General features: G+C 36.8%; 3 protein-coding genes across 3 annotated transcripts; 2 read left to right on the top strand and 1 right to left on the bottom strand.

The window, feature by feature from the left end:
- Positions 1 to 368: 368 nt before the first annotated feature.
- Positions 369 to 3,662, top strand: LOC116302154 (uS5 assembly chaperone PDCD2L). The gene is made up of 6 exons (XM_031711374.2): positions 369 to 475; positions 565 to 728; positions 833 to 890; positions 981 to 1,039; positions 1,348 to 1,788; positions 2,367 to 3,662. Exons 1-6 carry the CDS (start codon positions 371 to 373, stop codon positions 2,809 to 2,811), a joined length of 1,272 nt encoding a protein of 423 aa, XP_031567234.1. The 5' UTR covers positions 369 to 370; the 3' UTR covers positions 2,812 to 3,662.
- LOC116302156 (uncharacterized) lies at positions 2,875 to 5,755 on the bottom strand. Its single transcript, XM_031711377.2, has 5 exons — positions 5,599 to 5,755; positions 4,349 to 4,552; positions 3,812 to 3,846; positions 3,547 to 3,604; positions 2,875 to 3,355 (listed from the first exon to the last, which is right to left on the bottom strand). Exons 1-5 carry the CDS (start codon positions 5,660 to 5,662, stop codon positions 3,126 to 3,128), a joined length of 591 nt encoding a protein of 196 aa, XP_031567237.1. The 5' UTR covers positions 5,663 to 5,755; the 3' UTR covers positions 2,875 to 3,125.
- A 598-nt stretch (positions 5,756 to 6,353) lies between these two features.
- Positions 6,354 to 13,382, top strand: LOC116302155 (uncharacterized). Its single transcript, XM_031711376.2, has 9 exons — positions 6,354 to 6,520; positions 6,646 to 6,726; positions 7,444 to 7,478; positions 8,290 to 8,347; positions 9,432 to 9,745; positions 10,150 to 10,297; positions 11,164 to 11,198; positions 12,186 to 12,243; positions 12,929 to 13,382. Exons 1-9 carry the CDS (start codon positions 6,451 to 6,453, stop codon positions 13,177 to 13,179), a joined length of 1,050 nt encoding a protein of 349 aa, XP_031567236.1. The 5' UTR covers positions 6,354 to 6,450; the 3' UTR covers positions 13,180 to 13,382.
- Positions 13,383 to 13,730: the final 348 nt, after the last annotated feature.

Below are 13,730 nucleotides of genomic sequence, written 5' to 3'. Positions count from 1 at the left end.
TTTTTCGAAATTTAGGGTATCTTTTATCGTTTTTTTTTTTTTTTTTTTTTTTTTTTCCCATCATTCCTGTATGCCTTAATTTTAGCGATTTAAGCCCGTTGGGGTGGGGGCTGTGCATTACTGACCCCTTTCATTTGTCAACTGACTGAATAACACCAAGAAAAAAAGGCATCGTTATCGAAGCTTTTTTCTGTGGGATGTTTACTTCTCCAGATATAATAGAATATAGCCTCTAAAACAGTTGAAAACTAGTGGTAATTGATTTTGGATAAAATCTAGTTCAAAGTGGATGAGTAGAAATTGGAATTGGGTTTCCTGTGGAATAATGTATCATATCATGGGTTCCCTGTGCGCAGGTGAACATTTAAAAATGGCGGACAGTAGTCAGGTATTTTTGGGACTTCCAGACCAAAGAATTGAAGAAAATGACGATAAACTGTGTAATTGGAGTACAAATAAGTTTGGTGGACGTCCTGTATGTTATTTTATTTCCATTTAATTATTTAATACATAGCATTTTTCATAGTAGAGATTGTGTCAAGCAAAGTTTGTGTTGTTTTTCAGAGCTGGATGACTAGCTTGGTTGATCAATACCCTTCGTGTAAGCTGTGTAAAAGACAACTTCTTCTTGTTTCACAAATCTACTGTCCTCTTAGTGGTTCTCTATACCACAGGACGCTGTATATCTTTGGTTGTGTTAACCCATCTTGTTGGAATCAACCACAAAGGTAAGCTTATTCTAGTTAGATTAGTAGAGCTATACACAATATGCAACCACCTCAGACCGACTAGGAGGAGGAAGATTGACTTATTTTGTCATTATTCATTTTAGTTGGACAATCCTAAGATCCCAAGTATTAGAGAAAAACGATTATCCAGAGGCTGACAAGGTATATTTAAAAGAAAGATAAGATTTCTTCTTGGAATAAATATTAAATGATATATAATGTGTGATGATTGTTTTCATTTTATGCTTGCAGAATGCTGTGAAGAGTAATTCTGTAGATGATTGGGGTGATGATACAGGAGACTGGGGAGAGTATGTCAAATGCTTTCTCAAACCCTCACACATTCTTTCATTCATTTGTTCATTCATTTATTCCTTCATTCATCTTTCATTCATCCATTCATTTGTTCATTCCTTTCTGCATTCAATTATTATTTTATTCACAAGTCTGTTCATTTTTATCAATTTGTTTCATCCCTCTTTCCTTCCTTCATCTAAATCCATTCATTCAATCATTCCTGCATTCATCCCCTTCCTTTCTTACATCCTTCAGTAATGTTTCCAATCCTTCATTTATTAATTTTTTATTTATTCATTTATGTTTTGATTACTTCCCATAGTGCAGATGATTGGAATGATCCTGTCATTACAGAACTTGAATATGCTGCAAGCAAGCTATCCCTTAATCCTATGGATACAGTAAAAGACACAAACCAATTACCAGTGAAAACCGATAGTAGCACTAAGCCCTTAATATCAAACAATATGAATCAAGATGCGCCCCGCTTCCATCCATTCTACATCAATGTGTTTGAAACCAACAATAGCAACAAAAAAACTGGTGAAACTAGCTTGACCAGTCATGAAAAACAACTTCTGTTGTGTTACCAAGAACAAGAGGGTGTGAGCATAAATGAAGTATTATCTCTTCCGAACCATTCAAATGCCAAGCAAGATGAAATTGTAACAGAGTGTTATGAGAAGACCATTGTAGCTCATGGAGACAAGGGGTTTCATAGATTCCAGAAGCATTTACAACAGTGCCCACAGCAGTGCATAAGGTTAGTACTACACTAAAATAATGAATTAGTCTTCTTCCCCCAGGGGGAGGGGGATAGGTGTTGACAGACAAACCCCTGCCTCTCAAGGGTCATTGATTAACCCTAATCAATCCACCATTGAAAGAAGTGACAGCAACTGTGAAACATAGGTGGACCTCTTGCAGTCCGAATACTCCATTTCACAGTCCTCTTTTGCTCAGCTGGGCCCACCTTGTTTTGTGTAGAATATTTAATAATGTTTTCCATAATGAAGGCCTTTGGAATTTCAAAGTATTGGAGAGCCAAATATTTTCCCGTACGGCCCTCCCACTCAGTCAATAAGCATTTTATTGTATGACTGTTACGAAATAAAATAAAATAAAATAAAAGAAAGAAAGAAATACTAAATAAAAGCTACAAAAGAGAAAGCACGTGGATTTGAGCAGGGCCATACAGATTCATACAGCCCTGCTCGCTCAAAGCCGTACGGCCCTGCTCATGCCATTTTCCCAAAGGTTTTTTTAAGAGCGCGCGCCTGGGCAGATAGGGGTCATATGATAATTCTAATTATTATTATCTTTGATGCACATGATGGATAGATATGAGTGGAATGGCATGCCGTTATCGATCTCATCCTCTACAGCATCAGATATCATGTCAGCAGTACCTAGATGTCAGTATTGTGGCTCACAAAGGGTTTATGAATTACAACTTATGCCAGCCTTGGTAGTCTTGCTAAAAATCAAAGAATCTTCACTACATTCAGCTTTACCTGAGACATCAGATAAACCTAGAACAAACCCTCAATATAAACAAATATCTGATGATAAACTCATAAATGGAAGAAAGGATTCAAATAGAGAACTTGACACTCCCTCAGAAGATATTTCAAGTAAAAATCAAGGGATTGAATTCGGAACTGTTATCGTCTTTTCTTGTGGTAAAAGTTGCTGGGATGATAGCCTTGAATCGTGTTCGCTGAGAGAAGAATTTCTAGTGGTACAACCGGATCCAGATGCGGAACTTTTCAAAAATAAAATTTGAGGACGTTACGTACGTGATACGTGGTAGAGAACTTGCTGTTTAAAAATTAAGACAACATTAGAATTCCATGGAGACAGTTTTATTTCATTTTATCTAAATGCAAATTTTTGGAACGAAAAAAGTAGTAAACTACAAAATTTCACGTCCAATTGTTTTATTTTTTATAAAATTCTCGATGCGTTCTTGATCCCTTTTATTTGACTTTCAAGTTTTAACTCAATATTACAGACTATTATTAGGAACTAAAACACAACTAGCGAATCACAAATTGCTTTGTTTTAAGGTTTAACCCAAAGGTGATGCAAGCAATTTAACTATTTCTTAAAGAAACTGATAGCTTTGAGCTTTGTGTTGTTGATGGGCTGAACAACTTCATAGATACAACCCAGGTCTTGTTTCCAGTGAATAAACTTATAGTTGATCTCGATGTAGATGCAAGCACCAGTGTGACCTTCTTTGAAGGATATATCCGATAGTCCGAGACAAATGTTAGCATTCTTGCCTCCGATTGGAAAGTCGCGACAGTACTTTACAGGCTTGTCAACTAAAAAATGATAATAAGAAAATGCAATGATAAATGTAAAAGATTTTCTTTCCCGTGATGCGAGGGGATTTTTTTTCCTTGAGTCTTCTCCCGAGATCATCCCCTTGCAAAATTCAACTTCTAAATTCCAATTTGATCCTATTATTAATTAGCAAAATAGGTTCAGACCAAGCAAGGAGTTTTTTTTATACCTGAAATAGTCTTTTTGAACACCACTATGCCATCCACTGTTACCGTGAAATCCAACGTCTATGTTAAAAAAAGAAGTATAGCTTCATTAAAATTAACGAAAAGTGAACTAAACTAGTAGACCTTAACAAAATTTACTTCAGTGACCACGAAACAATGGCTTCAAGTCGAGGTTCGACTTGATGTAGCCATACATTTACTGTATTTTATCATGTCCAGCCTCGACTTGGAGGCATTGTCTATTGATGTGTTCGAACAAGTACTGACCTTTGCACTGGGGTTAAAAGTGAAGCCTGCACAGACTGTGAAGGAATTTGTAAATATGGAAGATATTTAAAAGAATACAATACATTCTGTAACACCAAGAAACCTGACCAAGAATACAATACATCCTGCAACACCAAGAAACCTGACCAAGAATACAATACATCCTGCAACACCAACAAACCTGACCAAGAATACAATACATCCTGCAACACCAACAAACCTGACCAAGAATACAATACATCCTGCAACACCAACAAACCTGACCAAGAATACAATACATCCTGCAACACCAACAAACCTGACCAAGAATACAATACATCCTGTAACACCAACAAACCTGACCAAGAATACAATACATCCTGTAACACCAACAAACCTGACCAAGAATACAATACATCCTGTAACACCAACAAGCCTGACCAAGAATACAATACATCCTGCAACACCAAGAAACCTGACCAAGAATACAATACTTCCTGCAACACCAAGAATACAATACATCCAGCAAAAAGGGATTTCAAAAATGGCATAACATACCACTCATTGTAGAAATCACGAGATTGATTTTAGCGCAGCAATTGCAAGACGTTCCAGAGCACTGGCACTTGCGGTCTTCAATCCTTAATGCAACGGGCTTTTGGCCTTTTGTTGCTTGCCACACGAGGCTGTCTCGGGCTCCCTCATCAGACTTCACTTCAAAGTCGCCCTCACCGAAGACCACTACCTTTGGACTGTTTTCATCTGCAACCATAAATCCAATAAAACTCAACTGCCCACTTAACCATGAAAGACTAAAAACAGTCTGGGGAAAAAACGTTTGAAAAGCTTTCTGGTAAAAGGACTGAAGTTAGTATTTGGTAAAAATATCACTTCAATATACACGTTTGAACCTCCTCGTTGATCATGGGCTCGACCCCCAGACTCACAATCATATGTCAGTAGAGTTGCTTGTTAGTTCCCTTCTGTGCTTCGACGATTTTCCCCCTCCCTCCGCAAAATTAGCGTTTAGATACTAAGAGGAGATATAAAGGTTCAAACGCTAGGGCGAATTGCATTAGAATTCAAGACCGAGGGCCGCTTGGTTTAAAATATCATCTAAGTCCTAAATTCACGAAATACTAAATTATATTGAATTCAGAGAGGTAGGTTACTGTTGCTTATAAATACTGTTGCTCTTGTAAATAGAGTGCTTACGATATATCCGTGTAATTAAAAACCTATCCCGGGTTTATAATTCAGCCCGGTTCTCCCCTGTTGATATCAATTCCGCCGCCGGCTTTAAGAATCTGGGTTTTCCGCCGAATTTAAGAACCTACATCAAACAATGGATTTAGGGTGTGGTTGATTTTTAAAACTAGCTAAAAACTAGTGTGAGCTGCGTCGGTGTTTCTAATGGACGCTAGTCCTTCCTCTTTTACTCCGACGAAGGACTAGCGTCCAAAACGTCAGTAAGTTTTTTCATCTTTTCACGGTGTATAATTTACCCTTTTATCATTACTGTGATTACTTTATAGATACTAATGAAACTAATTCTTGTTAATTCGTTTATTTACTTCTTTTTTTTTTTTTCAATCCAAAAAAAACTTCAGCCCGACTGATTTCAAACTGTAATGAAAACGACTGTAGGCGTTTTCTCTTTATTCAGATTCTTTCCAAGGAAATTTTGTGAATGCTGGCTGCATGGATTGGCTCAGTCGTTAAAACTATATACATGGAAGAAACTAACGATTATTACGGGCCGTAAATAGCGCCTAAAGATTTTCTGAACTTCTTCTGAATATACTTACCACCAAGAGCAGCGAGTTTTCCAAGTATGCAAAGAAAAGCCAGTATTCCAAGAAGCCTTGCCATCGTGAGCTTTGAAGTTTCAATATTCTCGAGTTACTGATTCATGCAAGAATTTATATATCTAAAAAGCTCAAGACTGGCATAATGTCATCCGCGTGATGTAGAATTATTTCGCTTTCTTCGCTTTCGAAGCATCTGTCACATCTTTATTCGAGTTTCTTTTTCTAGCTCATTTTCTGCTGTTTTTGGAAAAATATACATATATATGAATATATATGTTGGTGTTGTGTTCCACCCTGTGTGACGGAAATAGCATTTGGCTACAAGTCAGGAAAAACAACAGCTCGGCAGGTCCATGACTTTTGCTTTAAGTTCTGATTTCACTTTTTATCGGTTGTATTTCTTGGTGTTATTATTGCTAAGCGGCAACTTTGGATTACCCTCAGCATTAGCCAGAATAACCGAGAGAAAATGTATAAGTATTTAGCGCGACACTAGCTAGATAACCCTCTAAATTAGCCAAATAATTCTAAATAATCGAGCAAAAGAAAATGTAGTTTTGATTCCTGACAAAACTTTCAGTTTCTTGACCACTCGGTGACGTGGATGGACTAGAAGATGATATTCAGGGTGAGGGTCCACCGCGGTAAAGATGAGAAACCGATACATTTTAAAGAGAAAAAAATAACCTGACGAAAACGAGATCGATTTCTAGTTTCAGTTTTTAAAGTTTTCACATATAAAGGCCTCTTTGAAAAAAAACATCATTTCGCGACTCGCAAGCTCTTTGGAATTCCTCTACACGAGCGAAATCAGTTTTGGTGGCAAAGCTCAAAAGGCGCGTGAACAACATGGCAAAGCTATTGATTCTTCTTCTCTTCGTCCTTGCCACGACTTTGCAACTTAATGCTGCAACAAAAGGTTAGAAAAAAATTAGCCAACCCGTAACTATTTCTTGGTTCATACTGTGTTTTGTGTGTGTGTGTGTGGAATTCTAAATGTGAAACTTAAGCCTTTGATTTTTTCGCGTATGGTTTTGTCAAAAGATAAAAGCGACATGACGAACGTCGATGATTTTTCTCGCTGCACAAAGATCAAGATTAAAAAACTTCATGTCGATGATGAAGGTATAGGCACAAAATAATATATACATATATATATGTCGTCCTCTGATTGTATCATATTTCACTTCATATTAAAATGTAGGGGTGCGCGTATCATAAACGCTAAAACCAAACTTTTTCAAAAATGCGCTAAATAATTGTAAGAGATGCTTAATTGTGATGGAAAGTAGAAAGTTTAGCCCGTGTCATGCCCTTTTTTGGAGGGGGGGTCACTTTTACCCCATTTTAAACCCATGATTTGAGCTGCATCCATATTAAGAGAGAATTCTTTTCGTATTCAAGCAGTGAGCGCCAAAAACTATTTTCTCGAAGAAATACTGTTGTACAAGGCTAAAATCTTGTTATTCAGAAAGTTTAACTTGTTTGGAAGTGGAGATGATCGATGAAAGTGGAATCAAAGTGTTAACCCAAAGCAAAAATTTTATTCGAAAATGAGGTTTAAAGCCTGGCAAAGCAACATTCTAACACAAATGCAACAAAACATCTTTGAGTGTTAACCCAAAACGAAAATTGGGATCAAAACTCATACGAAAGTCTAGTTTTTGGCGCTTTTTGAAAAAAATTCCTCTTAATATATCTTCTAAAAGAGTCATTCTAAAGGGAATGACACGTGGTCTGAAATAAGAAAGCATTACGCCCAAGGCAACAGAGACTTTCACCTTTCTCCAATTCTCTATCTCTCTTTGCGATGGTTTCACACATTTTTCATTTCCATTTTAGTTTGCGTGAAAATTGCTTTCTTCGCGTCAAAGATAGTAAGTCAATTATTTAATTTAAGCTCAAACTAGTGTTTTTGAGGACGTCAATTAAAGTGTTTTCATGTCATGTCGATAAACAGGGCACGTGCCTGTGGAGTGTCATAGAAGCGCCTTAATTGACGTCCGACTAAAATGTAACCTACTTCGTCGCTAGATGATTCTGCGCGTGCTATTGAAAATGCGGACTCGTCCCCAGTCGTCTCTCTCTATCTCACGCAAAGCATCAAGGGAAGGAAGGAAGAAAGGAGACGTCGTCTCTTCCTTTCCTTGATGCTTTGCGTGCGAGAGAGAGAGACGACTGGGGACGAGTCAGTTGAAAATGTATTGTAAGGTGTGAATCAGTCCTCAGATACTGATGGATAAAGATGAATGAATCTAGGAGTACGGCCGCACCCCAACATACATTCTCATCATCGATTATTTCATAGTTAATAGAGGGGAATGGTTATGAAACCTATTGTTATCAGGTCTTTGTTCGCTTTTGATGTTGAACCAGTCTTGACCGTGCACAATGTTTGATTTATGCTCATCCGAAATTGCAAAATAAGTAAACATAAACTTCGTCTATGGGATTATTGTAAGGAATATTCAAATATCTCTTATAAATAAAGTATTTTGAACTAGCAGCCAAAAGAAAGAGTTTTGTCTGTTCACTCAGCCATTGCCAATAATGGTAAAACAAAGGATTGTGCAGGGTCACGCTTGAAAAAAGTGAACAAAGACATATAACAATAAGTTTTATAACCATTCCCCTCTATTAACTATGATTATTTAAGTAAAGTCTCGTCTACTCATGATCACTCAACAGGGTATAGAGATCAGCATCACGTGGGATGGTAAAACCATCTTCAAGACCGAGGTATCAGGTGCGTCATTAGTGCATGTATAAAGTATAAAGAATGTCAAAACATGGGGACATGCCGTGCATGCCGTGACGGCAACATGTCTCAGGCAGGTTGTCACTTTTGATACAATGTTTGAATCTATGATGAAATGCAAATCCTTATTTCAGTCAAGTTACTATAAAGAAAACCCTTTGTTCAAAATATTTAATTAAAAAAAAAAACGAAAAAAGTCAAATGGCTTCAGATCAAAGTAACTCAGTGAGTTTTCCATTAGTTTCTCAATATATTTTAGTAACTTTTCTGCTGGAATATTCTCTTCATTCAGTGAAAAACCTTTATGTTTATTTTGAATCTTTATATTATGTTTATTTTATTTTTGTATCTATATTCATTCTTATATCTTTAATAATAATAATTTTATTTCTTAAAAAACGCATTTCTAAAACTCAATGCTTTTTAGAATAAAAAGTGAAAAAAGGGATTAATTGTTTTTTCTATATGAGAGATTTTATCGGTTTATATAGTATATTGTAATTAATGCATAGTTTTTGAGGGCCACAAGTTTGTTAGGATTTTTATACTATTATGTGCCACCCTCGTTAAATAAAGCATTGATGATGATGATGATGATGATGTTTTGGTTGAAAAAATGCTTGCCATCTTGCTATATTCTAAGTATTTATTGTTTATTATTATTATGATGATGATGATGATGTTTTGGTTGAAAAAATGCTTGCCATCTTGCCATAATCATTGTAAGCAAACACACAAGTCCCTAGTAACAATCCCAGCAACCCTTCTCTTGATCACTGATTATTTGGTTCAATGCATGGTGTCAATTGCTAGATATCACTTGACGTCATTTCCTGTCACGTGTGGAATGTTCATTCAATAGAATTGGCTAAGCATGTGGTGATCAGTTTTTGACCACCATTTGGAAAAGATAAGGAGATTTCAAGGTCTAGACTTATTAGCTGATTGAAAGCAAGCAATTTGTCCATTTTAGAAATACTGTCAGCTGTTCTTTCGTTTGTCTATTTTTGCTCCGCCCCTTCCCCCAAAGAAAGCTTTTTCCGCTCACGGATATTTTCCCAATTCTTTTCAGTCCAAAATCCTCCTCCAATCTGTTTCAAAATCCCCCTGGTTAAAGAATTCAAGGCCTGTCTCAAACTCACCGATGTATCGTTCAAACCCCACCATCATGGAGCCTGTCTCTCGATAGAAATCAAGGCCCTGGTGATTCACAAGACCTTCAAGCTGGGCTGTATCTATAAGGAAATTGAAGAAGCCAATAGTAAGAGTCCTCTTGAAATCCTCCAGGCTGTTAGAGCCCTAGTCAACGAAAACGCAGAGAAGACTGGGCTCGAGAAAGCTGATTGGTTTAGAGATTCTGACGAATCAGGAAACGAGGAAAAAACGGTAAGCAAGAAAAGTAAATTTTTTTTAAAATTCGGCCTAACATATTTGAGTATGTTTAATTTCTTCCTTGATTCGAGGGCTTTTCTCCCTCCGAAAAACCTAACATTCTAAATTTCAATCCAATCTGTTAGTTGTTCCCTAAATTAGATCAGCCCAGAGGTCGTTTCAGGGTTTGATCTGTGAGTTAGCCATACCCTGACTTAGATCAGCCCAGAGGTTGTTTCAGGGTTTGAAATGTGAGTTAGCCTTGCCCTGACTTAGATCAGACCAGAGGTTGTTTCAGGGTATCGGATCTGTGAGTAAGCCGTGCCCTGACTTAGATCAGCCCAGAGGTTTTTTTTTAATTCGTGCAGGGTTGTCTAAGATTGATACTTGGTTGAAGTTTATTTTTTCATACCCATCAGAAAAACTTTCTTGGTTTCTTTGCACCACGTGACGTGGAGAAACAAGCCGACGCGGATGGGAAGACTTCAAACACCTGTACCTGCCCTCAGCCCAGACAGTGTATCTGCTGTAGAAAGGTCGTGCTATCTCCTCGCTACCAAACAAAAGGTAAGTATACGTTATAAATATACCTACTTCGATTTCCACTGTGTTCCTTGACTAAACACTCATTTACTCGACTCAGGGTTAGCCTTATTGTACTATCAAAATATTCACAAATACTGCCCATGCAACAATAAAGTATAGAATGTACATCTTCAAACGAACACAAACTTTGAAATTCGACGTACTTTCACTGGAACACATGAATATTCTACACAAAATCGAGTCTAACCCTGAGCAACAGAGAAGTTGAAACTTCAGTATTCACCATTTTCCATACATCGGTTCACTGGTCAAACACAAAGCGCTCAAGCGAGGCGCCAAGGTACTATAATTCAAAGGATTATTCAAATTTCAACCTTTCAATCTCAACTGAATGCTTTGTGTTTGACCATTGAACCGATGTATGAAAAAAGGTGAATTGCGTTTCGGTTTTCGGTCGTAATACCATAATTCAAAGGATCATTCAAATTTCAACCTTTCAATCTCAACTGAATGCTTTGTGTTTGACCATTGAACCGATGTATGAAAAAAGGTGAATTGCGTTTCGGTTTTCGGTCGTAATACCATTTTACATAATAATGGTAACTAAAACGCTCACTTGCGCATGCGCTTCGGCTCTGAATTTCGATATTTACAGGAAAAATAAAACAGTGTTTTTCGTTATGTGTGTGAAACGTTTTGTTCTCAGTGACTTACAACACGACGCGGTACGCTATACCGTAACCAGCGATCATCTAATCACAGCGTGTAGTTAACAATATAGCGCAGTCACTATACTATGGCTACAACACGCGACGGCTGCTTATTTGCCATAAAAGAACAAGGCTAAAAAAGTTTGTACTCACTTTAAACTTTTTATTTCTTGTCAGTATGTGGTAAAGTCGATGCCAGCCAGAAAGGAAAGGTAATTGGACAATCAAATGGATACACCTATTTCAATAAACGTTGCCAATAAAGTCGATAGGCGAAAAGCGATACAGGAGATAGGTCATTCCAAGATCCAAGAATAGCTGGAATAACTTGTGTTTCTGCTTCTTATTCTCTTCAAGAACTGAAATGGACCTTAATGTTGAGACCATTCAATGTTCTTTGTATTCAACTAAACCATTTCCATGTCGGAATGGCCTATCGCCTATCACCTTTGACGATGACAATGTTTATTATAGGTGTCCATAAACTCTTTTTTCCCTATCGTATTTTTCATTTCATTTCTAAAATGAAATAGCTTTGACTTTGGGTGTAATCTTTCCTTGTCTCAGACCTCTTTCGGACCTCTTTTCAGACCTCTTTATTTGCTCGAATTTTTTCCATAACGATATATATATCTTCACAAGAGCAACCAGTAAACGTAGAAATGGCATTCAAAGGAAATCACTCTTTAGCCGCTTTAACTTGGGCGTTAAGTTTTTTCCCTATTTCAAACCATTTGTCATTCTCTAGAGTATCATTTCTTTGTTTAATGGTTGAGCATGAGAGGACAAATATGAAGATGGTTCAAACAAAAATTTCAAAATGACTGAGCTCCTTCGCGCGCTCTGGTTGGTCGTAATACCATTTTACATAATGGTAACTAAAACGCTCACTTGCGCATGCGCTTTGGCTCTGAATTTCGATTTTTACAGGAAAAATAAAACAGTGTTTTTCGTTAATTTGTTATCTCAAAAAGGAGCCGCGTCGTGGTATCCTACGCTTATCTCGAGTCCTCTCAGCATCGTAATTCAGCCTTGAAATAGAGTATCTAAAACGGAAGACTGTTTTATATTTTTTGACATCTCGTTCTCAAGAGAATGACATTTAGTCTGTAAAGGGAAAACCTTGCGTCCAAGATAAAAGGTCTATGGTTAGGTATAAGGATGTCATTTTGATGGACATGTTTGGTTTTACTGACCAGGGACTATGGGTTTCTCTCGCGGTGGATGAGGTCAAACATTTCAGAGTATACACTCCAGGTGCGTATACAAATTAAGCCAATCACCCCCTCCCCCATATTTTCTTTTGGTCTTGGTCATACCTCCAGTTTCCCTCTCCCTCATCCCCTTTTTCCTCCCCTACTAACGATGTTAGCGAGGAGGAAATTTCAGTACGAAATACTAAAACGGCTGCAAACGCTACCTATCTCCACTAAAAAGGTGGGCATTTGTTGACTAGTCATGGTTTGAATTGGGAAGAGCTAGAGATATAGAGAGATATAGAAGAAGAGTTTACATCATTTCAACCTTTTGGTCCTAATCTCTTTGTATAGAAAATCAACTTAGTCATTCATACATGAGGTGCATGTTACGTCATAGCCTCCATGATGGTTGATGGTGCATGTTACGTCATAGCCTCCATGATGGTTGATGGTGCATGTTACGTCATAGCCTCCATGATGGTTGAAGGTGCATGTTACGTCATAGCCTCCATAATGGTTGAAGGTGCATGTTACGTCATAGTCTCCATGATGGTTGAAGGTGCATGTTACGTCATAGCCTCCATGATGGTTGAAGGTGGCAAATCCTCATTAGCTTCTCTCGTTAGATCAACCAACGTGGTGACTGTTTCATTGTATCTTTACCTCAAGGGATTTTGAACCATGTGGTTGTAGTCCAGGAATGGAATCTAATTTGAATTTTCTTTCCGTTAACTTTACTCTAGTTTCTCGTCGTTTTAAATCCGCTTGTAGTAAAGTAGAGCTCCACAACACCGAAGCTGCCATCTGTCTTCAACTCAAGAAAGTAGTACAAACCGTGAATGGCATCGATCTTTGCTTGTCAGCGGCCATCCACGATATGTCATCCAAGGACCTTGTTTCTCTGGGGTGCATGACGATCAAGATCGAAGAAGATGAAGAGAAACAAAGTGAAGACTTAGTGAAGTTTAAGCCTCATTTTAGGCTTTTCTTGTAAACGCCTTGATGATACTTTAAAATTCAATAGCATTTCGCACAAACGCTTAAAATAGTTTGGGAAGGTAGATCGCAAAAAGCTTGATTGAAATGTGGACCAAGACTATAGATTATTGTGCTGCGAGTCTATACCTTGTACCACAGGGAGCACAATTTAGATAACACTGAAAGAGGAAAATAAACTAGGAGGAAAATCGACTTTAATCATTATTGTTATTATTGTTATTTATTTATTTATTTATTTATTTATTTTTATTTTTATTTTTATTTTTATTTTTATTTTTATTTTTATTTTTATTTTTATTTTTATTTTTATTTTTATTTTTATTTTTATTTTTATTTTTATTTTTATTTTTATTTTTATTTTTATTTTTATTTTTATTTTTATTTTTATTTTTATTTTTATTTTTATTTTTATTGATTGATTGATTGATTCATTCATTCATTCATTCATTTATTCATTCATTAATTGATTGATTGATTTATTTATTTATTTATTTATTTGTTTATTTATTTATTTATTTTTTTATTTACTTTTTTGTATCTGATCGA

Source organism: Actinia tenebrosa, unplaced genomic scaffold, assembly GCF_029948245.1.
Source record: "Actinia tenebrosa isolate PJP-AT-01 unplaced genomic scaffold, QUT_ActTen_1.0 PGA_scaffold13__45_contigs__length_12533684, whole genome shotgun sequence".
Taxonomy (NCBI): domain Eukaryota; kingdom Metazoa; phylum Cnidaria; class Anthozoa; order Actiniaria; family Actiniidae; genus Actinia; species Actinia tenebrosa.
Note: the sequence above shows the minus strand (reverse complement) of the source record. Positions and strands in the feature narration are given on the sequence as shown.